At 27.5% G+C, this 24,203-nt stretch overlaps 1 protein-coding gene across 16 annotated transcripts in view; it reads left to right on the forward strand.

The window, feature by feature from the left end:
• Positions 1 to 24,203, forward strand: part of LOC100203116 (uncharacterized) — a 55,383-nt gene that overhangs the window by 16,861 nt on the left and 14,319 nt on the right. For 5 of the 16 annotated variants that reach the window (XM_065790365.1, XM_065790371.1, XM_065790376.1 and 2 more), the window contains 11 exons: positions 1,775 to 1,900; positions 8,240 to 8,338; positions 8,707 to 8,826; positions 9,419 to 9,619; positions 9,703 to 9,808; positions 10,115 to 10,183; positions 10,526 to 10,627; positions 11,154 to 11,449; positions 15,517 to 15,802; positions 15,904 to 16,076; positions 16,652 to 16,961. In XM_065790365.1, coding sequence (XP_065646437.1) covers positions 1,775 to 1,900; positions 8,240 to 8,338; positions 8,707 to 8,826; positions 9,419 to 9,619; positions 9,703 to 9,808; positions 10,115 to 10,183; positions 10,526 to 10,627; positions 11,154 to 11,449; positions 15,517 to 15,802; positions 15,904 to 16,076; positions 16,652 to 16,961 — 1,888 coding nt within the window. The remainder of the gene's footprint in view (positions 1 to 1,774; positions 1,901 to 8,239; positions 8,339 to 8,706; positions 8,827 to 9,418; positions 9,620 to 9,702; positions 9,809 to 10,114; positions 10,184 to 10,525; positions 10,628 to 11,153; positions 11,450 to 15,516; positions 15,803 to 15,903; positions 16,077 to 16,651; positions 16,962 to 24,203) is intronic. The other 11 variants (XM_065790368.1, XM_065790378.1, XM_065790370.1 and 8 more) reach the window with 6 other exon arrangements.

Here is a 24,203-nt window from a genome sequence, read left to right on the forward strand (position 1 = left end):
AGTTTTACCCAAATAGATTCCATTCCACCAGCCTTAATGAAAAAAGTTCAGCTCTTGACTTAGTAAGACTTAAATTTCTCTGAAATCATTTAACTTACTCTGATTTGGAAAGTGGGGCTAAAATTTAGTATTGGTACAAAACTGTCTTCGCTACTGTTACTTGAGATTAAAAGTTTACTGCTAACACTTGAGATGAAAAATTTATTGCATCTTCTTTCGTAAAAAAATGAAAAAACAACATAAAGAAACTTCAACATAGACATAAATAACAGTAATGTTCAAAACTTTATTAAAGAATAAACGCATAGTAAGTACTTTATATTTAATTAAATTGTAAAGACTTTTAGAGAGTATGATGAGCAGTATACATATTTTTTGTGGTACTTGTGTTACTGGTAGGTTGTCATCATGTGGGACAGATGCTGTAGATGATGGTATGTCTGTATATTGAGAAGCTTGTCTCTCATTAGCTTTTCTTTACATCGTATCTGTCAATCATACAAAAATATTGTTCATCTTGATGGTTCTATTTCTAATTAAATGTAAGACTTTTGGAGAGTATGATGAAAAGTATATTTTGTGATAATTCTAGTACTGGTAGGCTTCATGTAGGACAGGTACTGTAGATGATGGTATGCCTTTCTTCTGCTTCCTAACCATCCTAATAGAGTGGTTTGGCAGGTTATACATATTGCATGAGGGTAAAAAACATATAATGAGAGAGATTTTATTTAATGATTGTCCTAATCATCCATGGACATTCCAAAATATTTTGCGTATGCTATCCGTAATATGATACCTTTCAGGATGTTATGTAATACCTGCTTTTTGTCAATATAAAATCCATTTATAGCATCTAGTAGCCATTTTGAGAAATATGGAACTTACCCAGTTGACAGAAATACATATATAATGTGTATTAGGTATGCATTTAAAGTAGCTAAAGATGCAATTAAAAAAAAATTATTTTGATTTTAAGCCCAAATCATATTTGATTACAGCCATACAAAATGTTTTTAATAAGTTTTAAGAATGATTTTATGACATGTAAAAAATACCCTCAAATCAATAGTACCTATTGATGATGTATTTTTCTATTTACACTTAATATATTATTATCTGTCTTGTAACTCACTACTTTTCTTTCCTCATCAAAGCCTAGACTACAAGAAAAGCACACTAACAACCATGAGATGTTTTCTGAGGCGCTGGCAATGTATGGGTGCTAATTTGTCAGTTTGCATTAAAAAACTTTAAAATGATGATACAGAAAAAATTTTTACGTTTTTAGAATAAGCTGAGAAATTTAAATAATAACAAACAAATTCTTTACAGCAGGCAAAATTTTTTTGAAAGTTTGTAACATTGTGTAATACAGTGTTTTGAAATGTTTTGATAATGCAGTAGTGGTAGAGTGATCATTTTGCTAGTGAGATGTAACAAGTTTGATCAAACAAGTTCAAGATTTGATCAACTCAGTCCTGCACTCAGTCAGTATTCAACTTGTTTCTCTGTGTGGTGAAAGTTGTTTGTCAAGATTTGTGTTTTGGAGTTTTAAGGTTAAGAGAAGGTTGTAGCAACAATTTTTAATTTAAAAAAAAGAAAAGAAAATTGAGCAATTAATTGTAGTGGCCACCTTAGGCTATTGCTACCGTCAACACATTAAAAAATTAATGTACTGATTAAAAAAATAAAATATTGAAAATCGTGTTTAAAATTTAATTTTTTTATATTTAAACTACTTTAGTTAATAAATATTTTTTATTGAATTTAGATGGCGTTAGAGGTTGCGGAAGCAGACCTCCACCACCGCCCGCATACTCTCCTCCTCCTCCCCCACCTCCTCCCCCACCCCCTCCTCCTCCCCCACCCCCACCACCCCCATCTTTCATAATTTGTGGTGAGTGGATATTTTTTATTATAAAAAATTTTTTATGCATGATAAGCAGGGTTAGGGTAGTTAAAAATTATCAAATATATGATAAATAAATAATAATAAATACATAAGTAAAAAATAAGCACGCAGGTAACTTAAGTGTCAAATGCATTTATACATTTAACCAATTATGTTACTACTCCAATTAACTTTTAAGGAACAAAAAAAAAATTATCAAATAAATATGCAAACTAATTATGATATTTCAATTGAGTACTTAAGCAATTAAAATTTAATGTTTTGACAATTTTTTTTTCTTTAGTTATACTTATCTTATGTTATTTTATAAATGTTTAACATCATTTACATTTGTATAGCAACATATTTTAAGTTTAAAATTTAAAAAAAGTCATGGAAACTCATTGCCATGGAAACTCATTGCATATTATTTTAAGAAGCTATTTTAATTTTTCTCAAATTTCTTAAATTTTTATTGCAAGCATAGAGTTTTAGCAAGTGCAAACTAAAAAGTGAAAAAAGTGAATTTACATATAAATGTATAGCTACAGTTATAAATTTATAATTACCCTAACCCTGAGGATAAATTTTGCATCTCGAAAATGTTTCTTTGGGGGTTCTAATTTCTTAAAATAACAATATATTTAAAAATTTTTTGTGTATACTTGATTAATTGTTTTATTTTTTTATACATTTATATTATTATTATTATTATTGTTATTGTTCTTTTTATTATTATTATCTTTATTATTTAACAATTTTATTTTATTATTTTTAAAAAATCTTTAACTTTTTGGCAAAAAAATGTTTTATAAAAATTTTATAAATTTTAATCTTAATATATTTAGAATAAGTTATTTTTAATATAGTTTTAAGGCTTTCTAAAAGTTATTCTGTCCTAAATCTATAGACATTTTCAATTCATTTGTGATTTTTTTTCTTCAGAAAGTTGCATTAAAAATAAATTACTATTTGCATTATATTTCATAATTTTTAACTGCACAATATGTATCAATAGTATGCAGTTTAGTTTCAGGCCAGGAATGAAAGCAAATAGGTACATAGAGCAAAATGATAGAAACAATAGAAACAGAATATAGAAAGAGAGCAACAGATGATATACTTATTGTAAGGCAAGTTTTGATGTTAGAAAAAAAAACAACCAGTAGTGTGGTAGTAGTAGAGCATTCGTAAGCAAGAAGTTACAAGTTCTATCCTACCACGTTATAAAAGAAAAAAACACAAGGAAACAACAACAACAACAAAAAAAGGTTTCATGGCAACTTAGTTGTGGTCGCATTTATCACATAAAAATGTTACAATAGTAATTAAAACAAGATAAAGAGAGTTTTAAATATTGATGCATATCAGGGTATGATGCTCAGTACTTGCTGTATCAGGGGAGCTAATTTATGCAGAAAATCTATGTATTCAGTACATTTTTTTCTTTCAAACCTTTTTTTGATTTTTTTGAGAATCAATGCTGAGTATTCAGTGTCTTAAAGGTGGAGTGCAAAAAGGTTTAGGATAAATAATTGTAAAACAAAGTTCTTGCATTTTAAAAGTAGCAAATACTGGAAAGTGACCATATGTATGGAAAGACATTGGAGCAAACTTTATTGTTTGTACACTTTGTAAGCAATAGGTTCACAAGAGATGTGGCACACAAAGTCACAAAAAATGAATTGTGGTAAAAGTAACTCAGAGAAGTCAAAAAAGAAATTGAAATAAATAGTGGTGAAAGTAATACAGAGAAAAAGTCAAAAATAAGATTGAAGTAAATAGTGGTAGAAGTAACACAGAGAAGAAGTCATAAATAAGATTGAAATTGTGGTAGAATGATAAAGTGTGCAAGTTTGTCATCTTGAAAGTCATAGATATCAACTCAAAGGTAAGAGTAAGTTGTGCCTGAGCTAAGTATAGAGCATTATCTCTATAATAAACAACAATTGATGCATTGTTAAAGATTAAAGGCATCCAAAGTGTTATAAGGTATAGCAGTGAAACATCAGCAATAAAGGTTAACGGTGTCTGGAAAGATAAAAAAATGATGATCATATGGATTTTTGGAGTACCTATAAAAAGTGAGAAAAAGCAGCAATAATCTTAGAGAAGAATTAGTTAGTGTATCTAAATGTTTAGGGTAGATTAAGGTTGTTGGGCTTATAGAGAACAAAGATGCAGATTGGGATCAGCATGCAAAGAGTAAGTTCCAGGAGAAAAAGGTAAAGATATAAGTAGGAAAACCTAAAGAGTGTGTTACAGATAAATAAAAAAAAGTTTCTGTTGAAGAAAAAAATATTTAAGAACATGTATATTGGAGAAATGATATCATTAGAAACATTCAACCCTTTCAAGCATGGAAGCAAGAGTGCTAAAACGATGACAATAGCAATAATTGCAAGTATTCCTAAAAGAAAATCCACAAAATTTTTGTCATTTTAAGAGTTTTCACATTTTATAAAAATAATTAAATGGTGCATAATAAAATAAGTTATTTTATGTAACATTTATAATATTTATTAATATTTGTAAAATGATATATAAACTGGGCTGTCTCAAATATATCTTAATGGAACAGGGTGGGTGACAAATCTATTTTTTGACAAATAATGCTTTTTTTTTAAAAAAAAGGCCTCATTTGCTAACATTTTCAGATTGCGAACTACAAATCTAATTTTGTCAACTCCAGTGTCCAAATTTGCGGACTAATAATTTACTAGGGGGGGCTAGACACCCCACTATGCCTCTTCCCCCCTTGAGACGGCCCTGTATATAAAAAACGTAAAGAATTATTCATAAATAAAAGTAATTAAATTGGTTTTATAAAACAATAAAAAAATGTTGTAAAATAAATAAATACTGTAAATAGATTAAAAAATAGCAAAATAAATAAATACAATAAATAAAGATTAGAAATGGTTAAAGAAAGTCTGTGTTTTTAAAAATTATTTGATATCTGAATTTCTTACTTTATTTGTTGTTTGTTTTATTTATTATCATTTTTTTTTTCTTGTTTTTATTTTCAAATTTAAATTGCCCTTAAATAATACTTAAGTAATAATATAAATATTGTAAATGGAAAAATAATAATACTATGTATTGTAAGTGGACAAAAGTTTTGTTTTGCTAGAGAATGTTATTTAACTATTTTTTTCTGAAAATGTTTCGAGATGCAAAATTCTACATGCATGATAGTCAATGCCAGCAAAGTACCTTATTATCCTAAAAAACAACAATATTAAATAAAAAAAACGAAAAAATTCTCGGTATTTATAAAAATGTGGGAAATATTTCCATATTATAAAAAAAACTTGGTTGAGTTTTTTTTTCATATTATAAAAAATCTTGGATAAATATTTCCATGTTATAAATAATAGAGAGAATTGTTTTATTAATCAGATATCATACATTTTTTTTAAATTTTGTTTTGACTAAGTTTAATTGTGGAGGAAAGAAAAAGAAATTTAAAAATTAAATTTATGATAAAAATGTATATTGTATATATTATATATAATACATTATATTATATTTTCCTAAATAAATATATTTTTGGAAACTTGAGTTCAAGGCCAACTTACAACATGGCCATAGATAGCAAGGTTAACATCAAATGTTGCAGAATCACATGCTACAAAACCAAGGTAATGTCAACCTAAGCATGATATTTACTGACAGTGCAGTGCAAAAGTAATTAAAAAGATGACAAAAGTCTGTTAACTATTTGGCAGGGTTAATAATTATAGTCTGTTGCCTTAGAAGTAGAAATTTTTGTTTGTAGTACATAAATTTAAGGTGTAAAATTTATATCTGGTAATAGAGATTTACACAATTATTGTTGAGGCAACTGATGCCAACTCTGCATGAAGCAGGCTTCTGCTTGTGCATGCCTGGATGATTTTCTGGGCACGGCATTCAAACGCTAGATGCATTGCATGTAAATAAATATAGATGCATGGTCATAAATAAACATTTGTCAATGTTAAGATGGTTAGTTTAGAGTATGGTGTATTTTATATGGACAGTTGATTGAAAAAAATACAGTTATAAAGATTCTACTGGAGAGTTTTAACCACTGCTGTAAAAAACTGCTTTATCTTGTCTTATTTTTTAAGAGATATAGTTACTTTAACCACACAACCGACAGTAACTATGTCACCCTACACATGACAAGTTTGCAAACACTTACAGTATATGCACAACTTTCTAAAGCTTATTAAAATCTTTGACACTTGATAGAAGATTTTCCTGATTTGATTTTCACAAATCAATTTTTGAGTTGGTTCGATTAAGTGGAATAACTACTTTTTATAAATAAAAAAATAAAAAAACAACAAGCAAATCCACCTCTAACAAGACTGCAAGCAACCACTAATTAAGTTAGGAGTTATAAAATTTTTTGCATCATTTGCAGAATTGTATACAATAAAGTTTGGTTGCTTGGTGGGGTGTATTTTTTGACTTTTTTTCTTTCTGTTAAGTTCCATTCACAAAAACTACATTTAGCAGAATACTATAGTTGCTGGATCCAAATTTGAATACTAAAAAATATTTTTCCATTGTTTGTTACTCAATTATATTTTTATAATAATAAAAAAAAGATTCATCCATCTAGTATGTATTTGTATGTACACACAAATATATATATATATATATATATATATATATATATATATATATATATATATATATATATATATATATATATATATATATATATATATATATATACATAGTATATATTATATAAATATATACTTACCTATATATATATGCTTAACCTATACTACAACTAATCTATACAGTTTATGTTAAAATGTAAAGTATGTATTTATATAGATATACATATATACTTTAGATTTTATATATATATATATATATATATATATATATATATATATATATATATATATATATATATATATGTATGTATTATACTATACTAGATTCATTTATTCTGTAGAGTCCTTTCTTTTAGAAAATAACAAATAATATTTAATGAAGCGTAAAAAGTATTAAAGATTATTTGCGTAGCAAAATAAAAAAGTCATGAAGAAAAGTTATATTCCAAATAATGTAAACAAGGAGTTACCAGCAGAATGCTTATAATATTTTTACTGAATATTGGAATTGATCAGTTAAATTAAAATTATTAAACTTAGGTGTATAGACCTTGTTCCATGCTTTTGCTAATTATAAACAAAAATAAAAAAGATGATTCAATAAATGAAATAAAGCAAGCAAATCATTTCAAATTGCTTATAGATAAATTTTATCTCATTTTTCACCAGTCATAAAATATATCAGAAGATTTATGAATTGAGATAATTATCTCAGTTTTCGATAGGCATGCAGCCTTAGATCTGTTTTGGCTCTGTAGCTGTCTCATTTACCACTATTCAAATTTTTTACTGGACATTTAAAATATACTGGTATGATGAACGATCTTGCAAATAAATACTAAAAAACTTAAGATTTTTGGTTGATATTTTCAAGAAATTTTTATTTATCAATGGTAGTGCAAGATAAAAGACAACCAAACAGGTAAATAGAAATATAAATGTTGAATAAAAATTTAGGAATATTTGAAAAACAATTTAAAGAATTATATGATTGTCTTCATATGTAGGTGTTCCATTATATATTCTGCATTGCTAAAATTAAAAATTTTGAAAGTCTTCCAAGAATAAATACAAGTTATCATCTCTTGTCCTGTCAACCAAAACTCAATCTCTTGCGTAACTTGTCATTCACCAAAGCATCTTTTTACTGTAACTGTTTATTCATGTTCTAAAAACTTTCATTCAGCTTTTTTACTCAAACATTAGGTAATAACTGTATCATAGTAATTAGTGGTTGCTTGCAGGTTGGTAATGAGGTTGGTAATAAGTTTATTTAAAAAAAATTTATATAATAATTTAATTTAAGTAAGTTTAAATAGTTTTTCAATACTTTTTACTTTATCAACTTATTTTTCAGTTTCTGTTAATCATTAATAAGAGTTTAAAAACAAATGATCATCTTCATATAATTTTTACCATTTTAATCCCATATAAGCTTGAATAATAGAACCAAAGACAATTATTTAGTATATCAATTGAAATAGTTAATACCAGGTTCACAATAATAATAGTTGTATAATTAATTTACAATAAAGTTAAAAATAGTGTGAAGTTAAAAAGTTAAAAAGCAAAATTTTTACTTGGCTTTAATAATATATTTAACTTGAAAGTTTGACTTGATTATCATCGCTGAATTTCATAAAGTTCATTTATCTATGTCACATGGTTTTGAATAATCTATTTTTGATTTTTGTTATGAAATACATCAGTTTTTGTATTTTAGATACCAGTGGAGGTATGGGTTGTGGAGGTGTAACTCCAATTCATCCCAAAATACCTGGTATGACTTGGAAATTAGTACCAGATACAAGTGGTTGTGGCGGTAAGTTATTGTTATGAATTTTTGCAATATTCAGAATAATGACTTTTAATTTTGATTAAGCATAAATTTTAATTATGGGACATTCAATGTTTTATGACATTTAATTGTATTAATGACTTTAAGTTTTAGTTATTATTTAATGGTTTAGACATTTAATTTCAGTTTATATTTCATATGTTTCATGTTGTTTTAGTTTAGTGGTCAGTGGTTGCAGATCATAAAATATTTTTCTTTGTATTTGACTGGGGATATATATCTTAAATACCTCATTTGTAAAGTCAGCAAGTTTCAGTTAATTATTCAGATCAATGTAAATATAATTTATACTCATTTTTAAATTATATTAATTTATGTTAAATTTGTTGCAGTGAGTAGCTTCTCACAAGGATGTGGAAGAAACAGAGCGAATTCAGATTCAAATGATGACAACGATGTTAATAAAAAAGTAGAGCCTATGATTCCATTAAGTTGTCTTGAAGCTCTAAAAGGTGAGTAGTCTTACTATCCAGTGGGAAATGAACTAGTGATAACTCGTAACAATAGGCAACCATTTGGTTAGGGATCGCCAGCTACTTAAGTTACAAGTTAGCAAATGTAAATCAAAATGGGTATAATTTAACTACCATTATTAAGGCGTCTCTAAATATTTTACATTTACAATGTCGTTATAGATTAGCATCTTAAGAATGTTGAATATTTATTAAGAATGCTTTATATTGCTAACAAATATTTGATATATTAGAACAAACATATTTGATATATTAGAACAAACATTGAAGATCCAATTTTTTTTTAATAAAAGGTAAATGACAAAATAAAACAGTAATGTTAGAAAAAATAAATTATACTTAAATTTAAAGCTAGTAAGTTATAAGTTCATTTCCCATCTTTAGTCACGTTTTATTGATAAATAGCAAGCAGTATTGCTACTACATGCTGTCAATAAAAAGGTGTTTTTACCTCTCTATAAATGAAAAGTAAAAGATTCTATACTATGTACTATGGGTATTCAATGCTACTTTTTAAAAATTTTTATTTTAAATTTAAATTAATTTAAAAATGAAAAATTTGTTCCGAAAGGCTTAAATCTTCCATCAAAAGATGGCGGGTCTGGTGGAGAGGCAAAATGTTCAAAGATGCTCAGTAGATTGCTAAGCAACCAAGCTGAAAATACAGCAAACACAATGAAGATTTTAGCTAGTTTATTAAAAGATGACGGATGTTCATTAGATGCTCAAGAACAACAGGTTGCAGCTAAAATGATGGGAAAGCTGATGTCAGGTTTGAAATCTTATTTTGGTACCAAATTTTATTTTTGTTGAAAAAAATGTTGTCGTTTTTTTTAATAATTTGATACTTTAAAGGAGGATGTTGTGGATCCAATGGCTGTGGAAACATGAATAGTGAGAAACCATGTCCAGATGAAGGTTATGAAAAGTTTATTTCGCTTGGACCTGAACATTGTTCTTCGTATGTTATTTTTATCTTTTTTTTGCTTGAAGTTTAAATTCAATTTATAAATAATGCGCAAAACTTATTACGTTAATATTGCATCTAATATATTTGTGTTTCATGCAATACTCTTTTCAAACGCAATCATTTATTTATTTATTTTTTAATAAATTGAGTTATTCATTTCATCTTCTTTATTCATTTCTCCCATTTTTTCTTTTACTTTTTTCGAATTACGCATCTAGTTATTGTGTTTCACAATTGTATTTTCTTCACAGCTTCATGCACGATATCATTGCAACGATTTCATGCATTTTTTTTCAGTCGCAGTTTGAGAAAATGGGAGAAAGGTCTAATGGAGCATTGGAATAAGAAGCACTCTGTTGAGAAAAGGTATCTTGATGCCTAATTTATAATAAGCAATATTATGAGAAATTGCGGCAGATTATAAGCGGGAAACGTTCCAGAAACATTCCAGAAATTCTCAATTGAAAAATAAACAATTTATTAAAATAAATTACACGCCAAATTATATATTTTATAATTATATAAATAAATAACTTACAAAATTATGTAATTTATAATAACATAAGTGCCAATACTATTACAATATAATTATACGAATCACTTTTAACCTAAACAATACAACATTTTTAAAATTTGCAGCAATTTTATCATGCTATTGTTTATTATTTTTTTACCTAGACCTTTTTTATTGTAAATTTATTTTCATAGTTCTTTACCCGCTCAGAAAGAAAATCAACAGTATAATTGGGACCATGCCCTTCTTGAGCATTGGCAGCGTCCTAAACCAAAAAGTAACGCAAGCAAAAAAAGGTAGATTGATAGGGATAGTGGAAAGTGGAATTTCATCGAAAAAAGTTAAAAAAAAACTTTTTTAAACTGTTCTTTCTTTTTTGTCTTTATTTTATTATCTTTTTTTTTTTTTTTTATTATCTTTAGTTTATCTATTTTATATCTGCTTAATATCTCATTTTTATCTATTTTATATCTCTTGCATATAACTGTACATATGTTATTAATTTCTTATAGTTTTTATTTATTGTGTATTTATATAATTACCTATTAATTGTTAAAACTTATTTTGTTAACCTTTTTTTTTCTTTTTTGTAACTTCTCTTGTTAAATTTTTTTTTTGTAACTACTAACATCTCGGTGTCTTTAATGGTCAAAAGGAAAACAAAGACAACAAAAATGGGTTGGATGGGGCATAATTGAACAGCATACCATACTTAACTTTTTAAAACTAATTTTATCATTGCATGATATTAAATTTTCCGTTTTAGAATTTGTCAAATATACATAAAACAGCAAAGATTGCGAATTAAACTTTTTTTTTTAGTAAACATGCTTCGGCAAAAAAGATGTCGTATAAGCTTTGTAAAAAGCCTTGCGAAGAAGTATCAGATGACACGGACAGCAAACTAAAAGAAGATTCCAATAAATACAAGTCTGTTGAAGCATTGCATCATCATCATCACAACAACAAGAAGATTTCACTTGCTGCCTCAAGAACAGTTCATCCTAAGTTCAAATCAAAAGTAAAAAACGAAAAATCTTTGAAAAAACATAAAAAATCGGATGTTCCGTTTCTAGACGATGCCGATGAAAGGACTCGATTATCTGTTCCGGAAAATGGTAAGAGCTAAAGTTTTTGTTGACGCTTTTACATTGTGCAATTTTTAAATGATTTTTTTAAATTATTCTCTATACACACACAACTTCGTTCACAAGTTCATGCATGTTAACAAATTATACAAAATGCGTTTCATCATAAATGCGACAATGTTTCGGTGACTTGCTTATAAAAACGTACAACGCTGCAGATTTTTCAAACAAATTCTATGATATTATACCCACACGACGGAAAGCTGACAATACGCGACGAAGGGCTCAATAAACCGCCTTTTTTTTTACGGCGTTTTTTATGCTCTAGACGATCTTATTGTGAACGAATTACAAACCTGAAAATCGGTAACGGTAAGTTTTTACCACATTATTTATCGATTTACAAATATTTTTTAAATATTATAGAGTTTTTGTTTTTTTTATTTTGGTCACATTTTGATAATTAAATAATTATTTTTTAGAAAAAAATTGATGCTGACGAAATCCCATAAAGAGGAGTTTTTACGATTAAAAACAAATTTTGGAAGGATTCCAATAGTGTTTTTAATCAAAGATAATTTGGGATCAAAATATTTCAGATTAGTTCAGAGCAGTAGTTTAGTGTAAATTCAACAGCTGGTTGGACCTATCAAATGTGGGAAATTATGGTTGTAGATAACTCCACGTGTTTATTTATTTTATAATTTAAACTTTTAGTTAGGCCTACTTTGTGGCTTATACCAAAAGTAAATTTGCCCCCCTTCGTTAACGGGGTTTAAAGTGTTACCAAATAAAAAAAACTTAATATAAATTAATGCGTTTTTTTTGTTAGTTTGTTAATATTATATATATAATATATCTTGTAACGACGAGTAAACATGGTTCAAGTGAAAAAAAAAATCAATCATGGTTTAAGTAAAAAACAAAAAACGTTAAAAAAAAAGTTAAAACTAATTTTATTTTTACCTCAGGAAAAACCTGAGTACGAGTTTCGATGCTTCCAAAAGGACTTTGTTATGAGTTTTATTGACGGATCAAGTAACTTGAGCCTTGTGAGTTTGAAACTAACAAGTTAGCTCATCCTTAAACTAGCTCAACTGAGTTTGAAACTTGCTAGCTAGGTAATTTAGCCATTTAGAATTTAAGATTGAACTATTATGTTTAATTTTATTTATAAAAGTACAAGATTCAAGTCTAACATCGTCCTGAAATACTCTGCGCTTACCGTGAATGTTTGTCATGCTGAGCTTACAATAAATTTTTTCCATGCTATGCTTATGTTTATCATGTTGAACTTGTGTTTGCCATGTACTCATGATAAATGTTTGTCATGTGCTATCCATGAATGTTATAAATAATACTATATTGTAAATCGTCTGTTGTATTGCGTATTATCAAAAACCTATATTTTTACATGAATAACATCTTTTATTATGGTCTATGTATGCAGTTTATAAAAAGTTTATAAAAAGTTTTTATAAGCTTTTTTTTTTTTAAAAAAAAGCTTATAAAAACGATAAAATAAATAAAAACATATACAACTTAAATAAAAACCTGGAGTTATTTCCGGAATTTTAAACCATATTTTTTTTCCTTTTTTTTTCTTTTCGTCTTTTTTTGATCTCTACCCATTGATATACGCGGCCGTGGCGCGGTGGTTAGAGCGCTCGCCTTAAAAACAAGAAATCCTGGATTCGAAGCGAGCTCTGGGCATATTTCGCGCCATTGGTAAGGAAGGAGGCGTGAACTTCCTATTTAGTTGGTCTTCCGCGGTGCTCTGTGACCATTAGGTCTTCTTAGAGCACCTAAAACAAAAATTAAAAAAAAATTATATTAAAATTACTTTCTCTTTTTCATGTACCAAGTTTTATTTTAAAAAATGGTAGTAATGATAAAAATTAAGGAAGTATTAAAAAAGTTTTAAATCTTTACTGGAGGTTCTTTTTTAACATTTTTTTTTTAACTAAAAAACAGTTTTTTTAAGCAGTCCAGTTGTCAGTTTTTGAAAAACCGTTTAAATATTAAAAAGAAATTTAAAAATTAGTTTTTACCTAATCGATATAGTTAGCAATCGATAGAGTTAACAATCGATATAATTAGCAATCATTATAGTTAGCAATCGATATAGTTAGAAAACCTATAACTAAACAAAGCCAAATAAAGACAACATACAATGGAGTAGTTGTTATAAAGTTTAAACTTATTAAGTTCATTTAAAATATAACAAAAGAAATTATATGATATTTTCATGCTCCGAACTTTGAATTGCACTTGTAACTTATGACAAACTTTCATAAACCATTATTTTCTATTTATTGCGTCACTGTGAAACTTTTAAACGCTAAAGAAATTTAGTTTTTAGTTACATTTTTGGGTATAAATAAACTCAAAAGTTATTTTGTAAAGTTAAGGTGGATTCTATGCATACTCAGAGTATGACTTTACTGCATAATTTGTAATATGTTTGTGTTGTAAGTCAAAAATTATTAACTCTATATGTAACTAAAACATGTAAATATGCAATTGCTTGTGATTAAAACCAGTTGTTTTGTATACTTGTAAGATAATTTGCTGTTTACTTGCCATAAAAAATATAAACAATATATTGCACAAGAAATGCTTGAAGAGTTTACAAGTCAGTTCACTAGGATTATAAGTTTTGGATAGGCGTAATGTCATCTAATAACGAATTATGATTAATCATTAAATATGTGAATAAAAATGATTTTTTACAAGATAACTTATTTAAACTTGTAGCTTATAAAAGCTTACCATATTCTTTATCGTTATTTCTTATATCCTTATGACTTTGGGCGTTTTTTCTTATATCCTTATAACTATGCACTTTAATTATCAAAAACTGCTATTTTAGCATTTTTTCAAACCAAAGAGTCAATGTTATCATTTGAAAAGGTTGCATCTTCATGGTTAAGTTATGCTTTATCTGGTTTAAGTATACCAAAGTTAAATTCATTTAAGAAGTTGAATAGAAAACTTAGGACAAGATTTAAATCCAAAAGTTTATTTTTTGATTTTTTTTGGGTATTAGCGTTTAGCATACAAACAAATAATATAGCATTTAGTATGAGTTTAAGCATAATGACGAAAACATGATTTTTTGTTAGTATGATTTGCAATTTTAAGTTTTTAATTTTTGAGAAAATTTATAGTATTTTTTAGTCAATAATCTAACTTTTATTTATCATATATTTCTATCATTTTCATTAATTTAGTTCTATCACTTTTTTAGTGTTTTATCTTGTTTACTTAAAAAAAAAAAAAAAAATGAACTTTTGCGTTTTATAGTTATAAAAACCTGTAAAAGATTCAAAAACTTTTTTAATGCACTTGAAAATTGCTCATGTGTGAAAATGTAAAAGTGATACAATTAACAATATAAAGATAATGGTGAAGTGATATAGTGTGACTTCTAGCACCAGAACCAGGTATATCTTTAGTGCAAAAAATTAAAATATTTATTAAATTCAAGAGGAGGCGTTTTAAAGTAAAACACATTTTAATACTTTATTTAGAGTATATCTTTTTCTTATCAAAGAAATAAACAAGTGTTTGTCTTTTTAATTTTTATTTCTATTTTTTTTTTTTGTAACTCACCTCCCCAAGGCCACTACAGATGAGGAGGCTACTTGTGGTTATAACCCTTTCCCTACTCTATAACTCCGAAACACAAACCTCTATAACTCCGAAACACAAACAAGTTGCTGCGCGGAGAAACAAGTTGAGCTCGGTACTACCAGGGACGTGGTGGGAATCGAACTCCGAACCTCTCGCTTAAGAAGCGAGCGCTCTACCACTACACCACTACCGCATTTTTTTTGTTGTTAACTGATAAAGATTCTTTAAGATAAATATTTTACTATTTACATTGATATAAGTAAATATTTTACCAGATTAGAAATAACAAAATTGATTAAAAAAAAAAAATTACAAATGCGTTCTCAATAATCTGTAAAAATCATAAGGTCAACCATATGCCATCATCAGCGTCAACCATATATCTTAATTTACATTTTTTTACCTACAAGAATAATAAAAAGTATACTAAAGTTGTCCCTCAAACAAAAATGTTTACTTAGGTCTACGCAGATCAATGTGGACAAATCTTCCCACAAAAGATATTGCAGGGTTAACTTCATTAAAATCTTACCCGAAGTATCCTGCTGCTTCTTACGTCATTGATCAATTTGCAACTCCGCATGATGAAGGGTTGCAATACGGTCAAAGAGTATATGGTTATTTAATACCACCTGAGTCTGGAAACTATATATTTGGCACTTCATGTTCTGACGAATGCAAACTGTTATTAAGTAAAAATGACGAAGAAGATAAAAAAGATATCATCATCAAACATGAGCCTGGAAGGTGAGATAAAGTATATAAGAAAAATTGAAAATAAAAAAACATTTTAAAATAGTTGATTTTTTAAATAAACTTTAAGATTTTTACATTTTCATATGTTTCAGTGCTCAAGATCAAAGTTCAGATGCCATTCCTTTAAAAGGTGGTCACACTTACTTTATAGAAGCTCTTAGTTATCATGGAGATGAAGCATCTCCAATGAAAGTAGGCGTAAGACTTCCATCTGGTACTATTTTAGCTCCAATTCCTATGCAGTATCTTCGCTTGGAACGTGCAGGTAACCTTTTTAATAGTGACTGAAAATGAAGGATATCAACTTATTTTACAAATCAAAATCTGAAGATAATAAAAATTATAGAATTAATTTCACCCCTTACATTTTTAAAATTTAATATACGTGTAAAAACTAAAAAAAAAATCTCTCCAAAGCTCTCTACTTTACTCATTTTAAAAACAACTAAACATCAAAACTTAGCAAACATTCAATAATTAAAACTAACATGTTATAGCAACAAGCTTTTAAACACTGTTAAGTTGAAAACTTTCATTTTCAGGTTAATTTGTGAAAATTTTGTACAAACGTTTTATTGCATTTAGTTTAATATTTAATATAAGTTCTTATGTTTATATACAAACTTTAAAATTTGTTGTTATAATAACTAAACATAATTGTATATATTACAATAAATATTTTTTACTTCTGATTGATTATTGTTATCTTAATTTAATTAAATAAATAAGTTAATAAAGTGATTACTAATATGATATATAAATAAATACAATATAAAATAAAATTAGTTTTTTTAATAGTATTAAAACAGCATAAAAATTAATTTCTTATTAATGTTTCAGCTCTAGTTGATGAAGATTTTGATGAACTTTCATCTCCTACTTTACAAAGCCTTTTTACTCAACGCTCATTTCCTGATAAACCTTCAAAATGGACTCCACTTTCTGATTTTAGCATGGTTGCTAAAGAAACAAACGGTTTCCATGGTCATAAAATTAGTGGATATTTTTTAGCAAAGGAAACAGGAAAATATAAGTTTTTTGGGACGTGTCCAAATGGATGTCGCCTGTATTTAAGTGAAGACGATACTTGCAATAAAAAATCAATGGTCCTGGAATATAGACTATCAATTAAAGGATTGACTCATAAAAAGTAAGTTTTAAGTTACTATATTTAAAAACAAAAATATTATTTTTTTGAACTCTGTTTTTGTCACCTGGGTTTTGCTTCTTATAAATATCTTTATATAAAAATTTCAAAATATTTCAAAATATTTGTCTTTATATATATCTTTTTAAAATATCTATACCAACATAGGTGATTTGAATGGAAAAATAAATAACAATTCAAACTTATTTAAAACTTAACTTCTTTATCTTGAAACTTAATTTAAATCTTGAATGACAAAAAGGCGACTCAAATGTTATTAAATGCTGCCACTCATTTAAAAATTGTTTGTAGCTGTTTGTGAATCGGGGGAGAGGGGAAGGGCTGTTAATAAATATAAAGAAACCAAAACAAAAAAATAAATAATAAAAGTAAGCAAAATAATAAATTTTTAAACTAAAACTTGAAGTGCTTTGTCTTGTTTAATTAGTTCATATTATTTCAACAGTATATAACAATAAATATCGTAACAAATAAATATGAAACAAATAAACAGGGTGATTAAATAAGGGTGGGGCAAAAGAAACAAAGGGATTTTAGTTATTTTTCATTTTTTACATCCAAAGTTAATTTTATACATTTTTTTTTAAGTTAGTGTATAAGTAGTGAAAGTTTAGTTTATGTAAAAAATAAAATCAATCAAGTGGCGTAAATAAGATCAATCTAGTGGCGTAAATAAGATCAATCAAGTGGCGTAAATAAGATCAATCAAGTAGCGTAAATAAGATCAATCAAGTGGCGTAAATAAGATCAATCAAGTGGCGTAAATAAGATCAATCAAGTGGCGTAAATAAGATCAATCAAGTGGCGTAAATAAGATCAATCAAGTGGCGTAAATAAGATCAATCAAGTGGCGTAAATAAGATCAATCAAGTGGCGTAAATAGGATCAATCAAGTGGCGTAAATAAGATCAATCAAGTGGCGTAAATAAGATCAATCTAGTGGCGTAAATAAGATCAATCAAGTGGCGTAAATAAGATCAATCAAGTAGCGTAAATAAGATCAATCAAGTGGCGTAAATAAGATCAATCAAGTGGCGTAAATAAGATCAATCAAGTGGCGTAAATAAGATCAATCAAGTGGCGTAAATAAGATCAATCAAGTGGCGTAAATAGGATCAATCAAGTGGCGTAAATAAGATCAATCAAGTGGCGTAAATAAGATCAATCTAGTGGCGTAAATAAGATTAATAAAATGGTGTAAATGAAGTCATTAAAGTGGTGTCTATTTTAAGCTTTGCTTCGTTGTGTACTTTTCCATTTTCCATAACTTTATCCAAATTCAATATTCAAGAAGAAATTCAACGAATAACATCAGTTATTCGTTGAATCTCTTCTTGAATTTAAGTTAATTTATGTTTCTAGTTTATTTATGCAAACACGTTCTTTTAACTATTCCTAAAGAAAAATGCCAGGTTTGACGCCACAAATGAAGTTACTCTACCTCGATTCGAAGTTGTGATTCTTTTTATCTTTTTTTTATTCTTATATATTTTCGTTTTAATTTTAATTTTTAATTTACAAAATTTAAAAGTAATTAGATTTAGTAAGGTTTAATAAGATTTTGTCTTTTTGGTATAAATTCGTTTTGGTCATTGTTACATAAACTTCATTTGGACAAAAAGTTTCAGAAAAAATTATAATGTGAAAATAGATCTATATAGAGCAGAAATTCCTCTGTCTAAACATGCAAACAAAAATTTCGTTTGATGAAGTCTTTGTGAGGAAAAAGGGCATGACTTAGAAATAATTCTAACTTACTAACTAAAATATTCTAAATTTTACGTCAAAGATGTAAAATGTTTCCAAAACTTCAGGGTTTCTGAATGTATTTTTATTTTTATTTATTTTTATTTCGTCATTAAAAAAAAGAATACAATGCTGTTTTATATAAATAAAATCTACATGACCATATTTACTTTATCACTACGCCCTTGCGTAAATCGTCAGTATACACTCCAATAGGCAACACATAATAAACATTTTTTAATAAAATTTGAATTTAATTGATAAATTCTTTTTTGAAACATTCTTGTTTTACCAAATTATAAACATACAAAGTTTGGCACTAACCATGCCAAGAAGTTTTTTTTCTTTTGATAAAAAGAGGATGTAAATGGGTAGAAGTGTAAAAATGAAACTTATGTAAATATTTGTAATGAAATGTTAACTTTAGTATCGCAACTAGGACTGTTAATGAGTTGGATCTACACACAGACCTGACCTGACCCAAACCGTTTAAACTGAGTCTGATTCTCGTTGTTATGGACCCCAAAACAGTTAGACACCAGACCGAGATCCGTTATACACGTTAACCAAACGGGTTGGGTAAGGGTCTTCCAATATTCAGACCCATTTTACCCAGACCCGACCAACATTCATCCAATCGTACTTATTTTTTACCATATATGCTAATAAAAACAAACGATGCTATTAGTGGTTAGTCTTAAAATAAATAAGAGGTCTGAGGTCAAGAGGTCTGAGGTTAAGAGGTCTGAGATTCAAGAGGTCTGAGATTCAAGAGGTCTGAGATTCAAGAGGTCTGAGATTCAAGAGGTCTGAGATTCAAGAGGTCTGAGATTCCTACTCGGACTACATTTGCGACAATATTGAGGAAGTGGCGTGAAATTCCTAAACAAGCGTTTTTTCGCGTTGTTCTGTGACAAGACCGTTAGGTCTCTTAATGGCACTTAAATAATCAAGAAAAAAAGTTTTGTTGGCTTTTTTAATAAAAGAGTATAACTTTATGAGGAAGACACACAGGACGACATAGATTGTTTGTAATGCTCCAGGTTAAAAATCTATTAGATACTAACTCATTATTGTCTTTTTTTATATTTTTAACAGCTTCAGTTAAGTGTTTCTATCATTGAAAGTTGAGAAAAACTATTTCAATTTTACTTTATCTTCTTTTATTTTCGGCCATGATGATAACCGAACTCTATGCCACACACAGTAATGCTACCCACTAGTTTTGTGCTTGTTTTGGCACCGGTGTGAGTCTGACCGGTACGAGTCTGATAAGTCCAGACCCTTAATGTAAACTGGGTATGGATCCAGGTAGAGTTGGTTGATGCCCTATTCAAATCCGGACCCGGATATACAAGTCGGATCTGATTTCTGGTCCGTTAATATCCGACCTAGACCTGACCCATCAACAGCCCGGAACATACTGAAAACTTAAACTTTAATTTTTTTGAATTAATGATAAAAAAATAAAAATTTATTTTGAAACAGAGATATTCAAAACAATAATATCAGAAGAAAACTTAGGAAACACGTCATTATAAATATATTAAATTATATTTTATAAAATAAATACGTTTGATAATTTAAATAGCTTAATTTTTTTTTGTTTTTTGTTTATTTTTTTTGTTTTGTTCTTATCACTATATATATATTTGTAAAATGCCGTTGTATATAAAATTTAAAAACACGGAAGCTTTTTGCGGTGCACTTTTACATAATTTTAGTTTAAGCACTTTAATAACTAATTGTTAAATTAGTTATTAATTTTTAATAACAAATATATTTTTATATGAGATAATATAAACAGCAGAAAAAAAGCGCTCTGTTTCTGCTATACAGTCCCATGACAATTTATTAGTGCCACCTACATTTTTTCTGTATTGATGATTTCTTGGGGTTATAAAATGCAGTAAACAATTAAAATGTATTCAAATACTTTTTATTTATAATTGATTAACATTAATAAACCTAATAAAATTAATAAACCTAATGATAGACACACATTGTACCAATATTTTGTGAGCCCGTCTTTGACATCAATAATTGCTTGGACACGTCGAGGCATGCTTTCAATACATTTTAATGACATTTCTTTTAAATTTATATCGTGGTTCCAATAATATATAATTTTTTCAATCAAATTAACTTTGTTTGTAATATTTTCTTTTGAAATTTTTCTCTTCAGGAGTTCCCAAACATTTTCTATTGGATTGACGTATGGTGAGTTACCTGGCCATATTACATAAAATATATTACATTGCTTTTTAATTGTTAAATTCAACTTGAATAAGAAAATATGAAAAAAATATTGATGGCACTAATAAATTGTCATGGGACTGTATAAGGGCACTCGAGATTTCAATGCCCAAAATTGGCGCACGCGTAAATTTTTTATCTTCTAAATAAATTCTAAGTAAATTGTCAACTTCAAACGAATGTAATTCAAAAACAATAAAAGGCTGATTGATCTTTTTTTTTTAATTTAATTTTGAAAGAATATTTTCTTTTTTCAATTTTCAAAGTTTTTTTCATTTTTCAAAGTTTCAAATTTTTTTTCATTTTTCGTTTTCTTATTTTTCATTTACTTTCTTTCATTTTTCAAAGTTTCAAATTTTTATTTATTTTTCATTTACTTTTTTTCATTTTTCAAAGTTTCAGATATAAAAATTTTTCTTTTTTATTATCTTTAATTTATTTAGAATACAATAAGAGTGACAAATATAAGATAAAAAAAGGTGTGCAAAAATATTAGCGCACTTACAATCAAATATACTTAGAAAATCAAAGATTCTAAGAAAATTTTCTGTTTTATATAGCCACTTTTGCTTTTGCAAAAAATAAAACTGAAAATTTTCTTATGCCAAGACTCTACGCGACATAGAATCTATAAGTTTTTTGATTAGATCTTGTGGTAAGGTATTCCACAACGTTTGCATTTGAGTCTTGAGCTGCACCAAGCTTGTTTCCATCTGCAAAAATTCTCAATAGGTTTCAAATCAGGTAAGCAAGTATGCCAAGACATGAGTTTCAATCGTTTTTCTCCAATGTATTGCTTGATTAAGCTTACTGCAGCTCTTTCTTTGCACCATTTTCTTTCTCTGTAACGGTCTTTGATGCTTATTATATTGCTAATCTTTGATCGACTAACTTGATGTGCATCTACTGCTGAATCAAAGTCTGAGGCAATTTCAGCTGTACTTATGTTTGGGTTGCGTTTAGCAAGCATAGTTACTTAATTTTTGTCGGTTTCTGACACTTTTTAAGACAACCTGAGCAACTTTTATCTTCGACTGTGCCATACCTATTATAATTTTTGAGCGTTATTCTAACGATGTATTCGCTAATCATAAGCTCACGTCCGATTTCTCAATTGCTAAGATTACTTTTGGGTAGGGTGGCCATTAAAACATCTTTTTTTTTTTTAAATGCCTGCTCTCACACTCGAAATGTGTTTTATATAATAAAATAATACTGAAACTTAAAAGTTTTCGGAATAAAAATATTTTTAGAATTAGCTCAAGACCCTTAAACATCAAATGGGTCCCTACAATTTTCAAAAAAAAAGTTTTTCAAAAGTATATTATATTGGGTCTCAAAAAAAGCGAAATATAAAAATTCAAAAATAATCATAATTTTATTGCAAAATTTAATTTTAGGTTTCATTTAACAGAAAATGACATTTTTTAACTGAGAATGAAGTATATGCATTTTTTAAAAAAAAATTTATTTTAATTTTTTTATAAAATTATTTTTGAATTTTCTATATAATTTTGCTTCTTTTGAGACCCTACATGATATAATTTTAAAGAACTTTTTTTTGATAATTAAAGGGAACCGTCTGATGTTTATGGATCTTGAGCTTCCCCTAATAATATTTTTTATTTCAAAAAAAAATTTATTTCAGTATTACTTTATTATACAGGACACATTTAAAGGGTGAGAGCAGAAAATTTAAAAAAGAGTTGTTTTAATAGCCACCCTATTGTTCAGGTACAAAGATAAAATATTTGGTCAAAACTGTAATTCAAGAGTAATTTAATGAGTGATGTTCCAACCATATTATGTAGAAATACTTTTTATATTTTTCCAGACATGTATACATTAATAGAAAAGTCTATGAGATTAGTTTTAGATAAATTTGTAGTAAAATTTTTGTAAAAAAATGTAGTTTTATAAGTAGGGCTAAAATATGAAAAAAATATTTAAAAAAATGATATTTTAACTACAGTGGAGCTGGAAAATTGATTTGCTACTATTTACAGAGTAATCTCAGCATTTATATTAATAAATGTTGAGACCACTCTGTAAACAGCTGTAAGCTTTTGGTGAGGAGGTGGGCGAGGGGGGAAGGATGTTGAAATATTTTAGCATTTTATATCACATTTGTGTTCCATAAAAAAAAGTTCTCCATTTCTAAAATATTTTAAGACTTTTAGATTCTGTTGAGGAAAAGGGGATGCAACCCCCTCCTCCCTCCTCCTCCACAGATCGGTCACTGAATCAGCTAATGTGCTCTTGAAAAATTTAGTAAAAGATGTAACCGCACCCATTGGCCCTATTTTGAAACAATTTTTTTTAGTGATGCAAGGTTTTTTTAAAATATCTTTTCTTCATCAATAATCAGTGGCGGATCTAGGGTTTTTTACGTTTTAGATATGATAACTTCAGAGATTATCAAAACTCCAAAATTAAGTATTTTTATGCTTAAGTTGAATGAAAATATTTAGCCAAAAATTAGGTTATTGGAGCCTGAAAACAATGCTCTAACAGATTTACCGCGGTTAGCCGAAATGCAAGAGCAATGAATTAATAAAATGCTTTATTTTCTAAAAATTCCAGTTTATTAACAGGTTTTAAATTTAATTTTGTTATCTTTAAGCGTTAGAACGATGTAGATGACTATGTAAAACTTACAACCCCGCATTTTGATGGGGGTGAAAACTTTACATGTTTAAAAACTTTCAAACATTAAAAGATAATTAAATTAAATTTGGCACATGATGATGAATTTAAGTTTCGAAGATTGTAAATTAAAGTATTTTAGTAACTTATTTCATTCGCATTTAAGCCAGGTGGTAAATCTTTTGGGGTATTTTTATTCCCAGACTCATCAGATCAAATTATATGTTCATTACCTTTAAGTACAGATCTAAAAATAAAACATATATTCTTCCAAAAGAAGTTATTCATCTTTCATACTAGAAAAGGAAGATGTAAATACAAGTAACAACAAAAATGATGACACATCAGATAATGACATCGATATTGATGAACTTAATAAAAACTTTTATATAAAACTTTTTTATCATTTTATGTAAAAGATGATTAGAATAAAAATGATACTAAAACAAAATTTTTATTTGAAAAATTAAATAACTTTGAAAGTATTCATAAAAACAATATTATTGTGATTTTTCTTAAAAGTTACTTAATTGACCTTTTAACGAAACTTAGAGGGGTGGGTTTAGCAAATGGCTC

Source organism: Hydra vulgaris, chromosome 02 (genome assembly GCF_038396675.1).
Source record: "Hydra vulgaris chromosome 02, alternate assembly HydraT2T_AEP".
NCBI lineage: Eukaryota > Metazoa > Cnidaria > Hydrozoa > Anthoathecata > Hydridae > Hydra > Hydra vulgaris.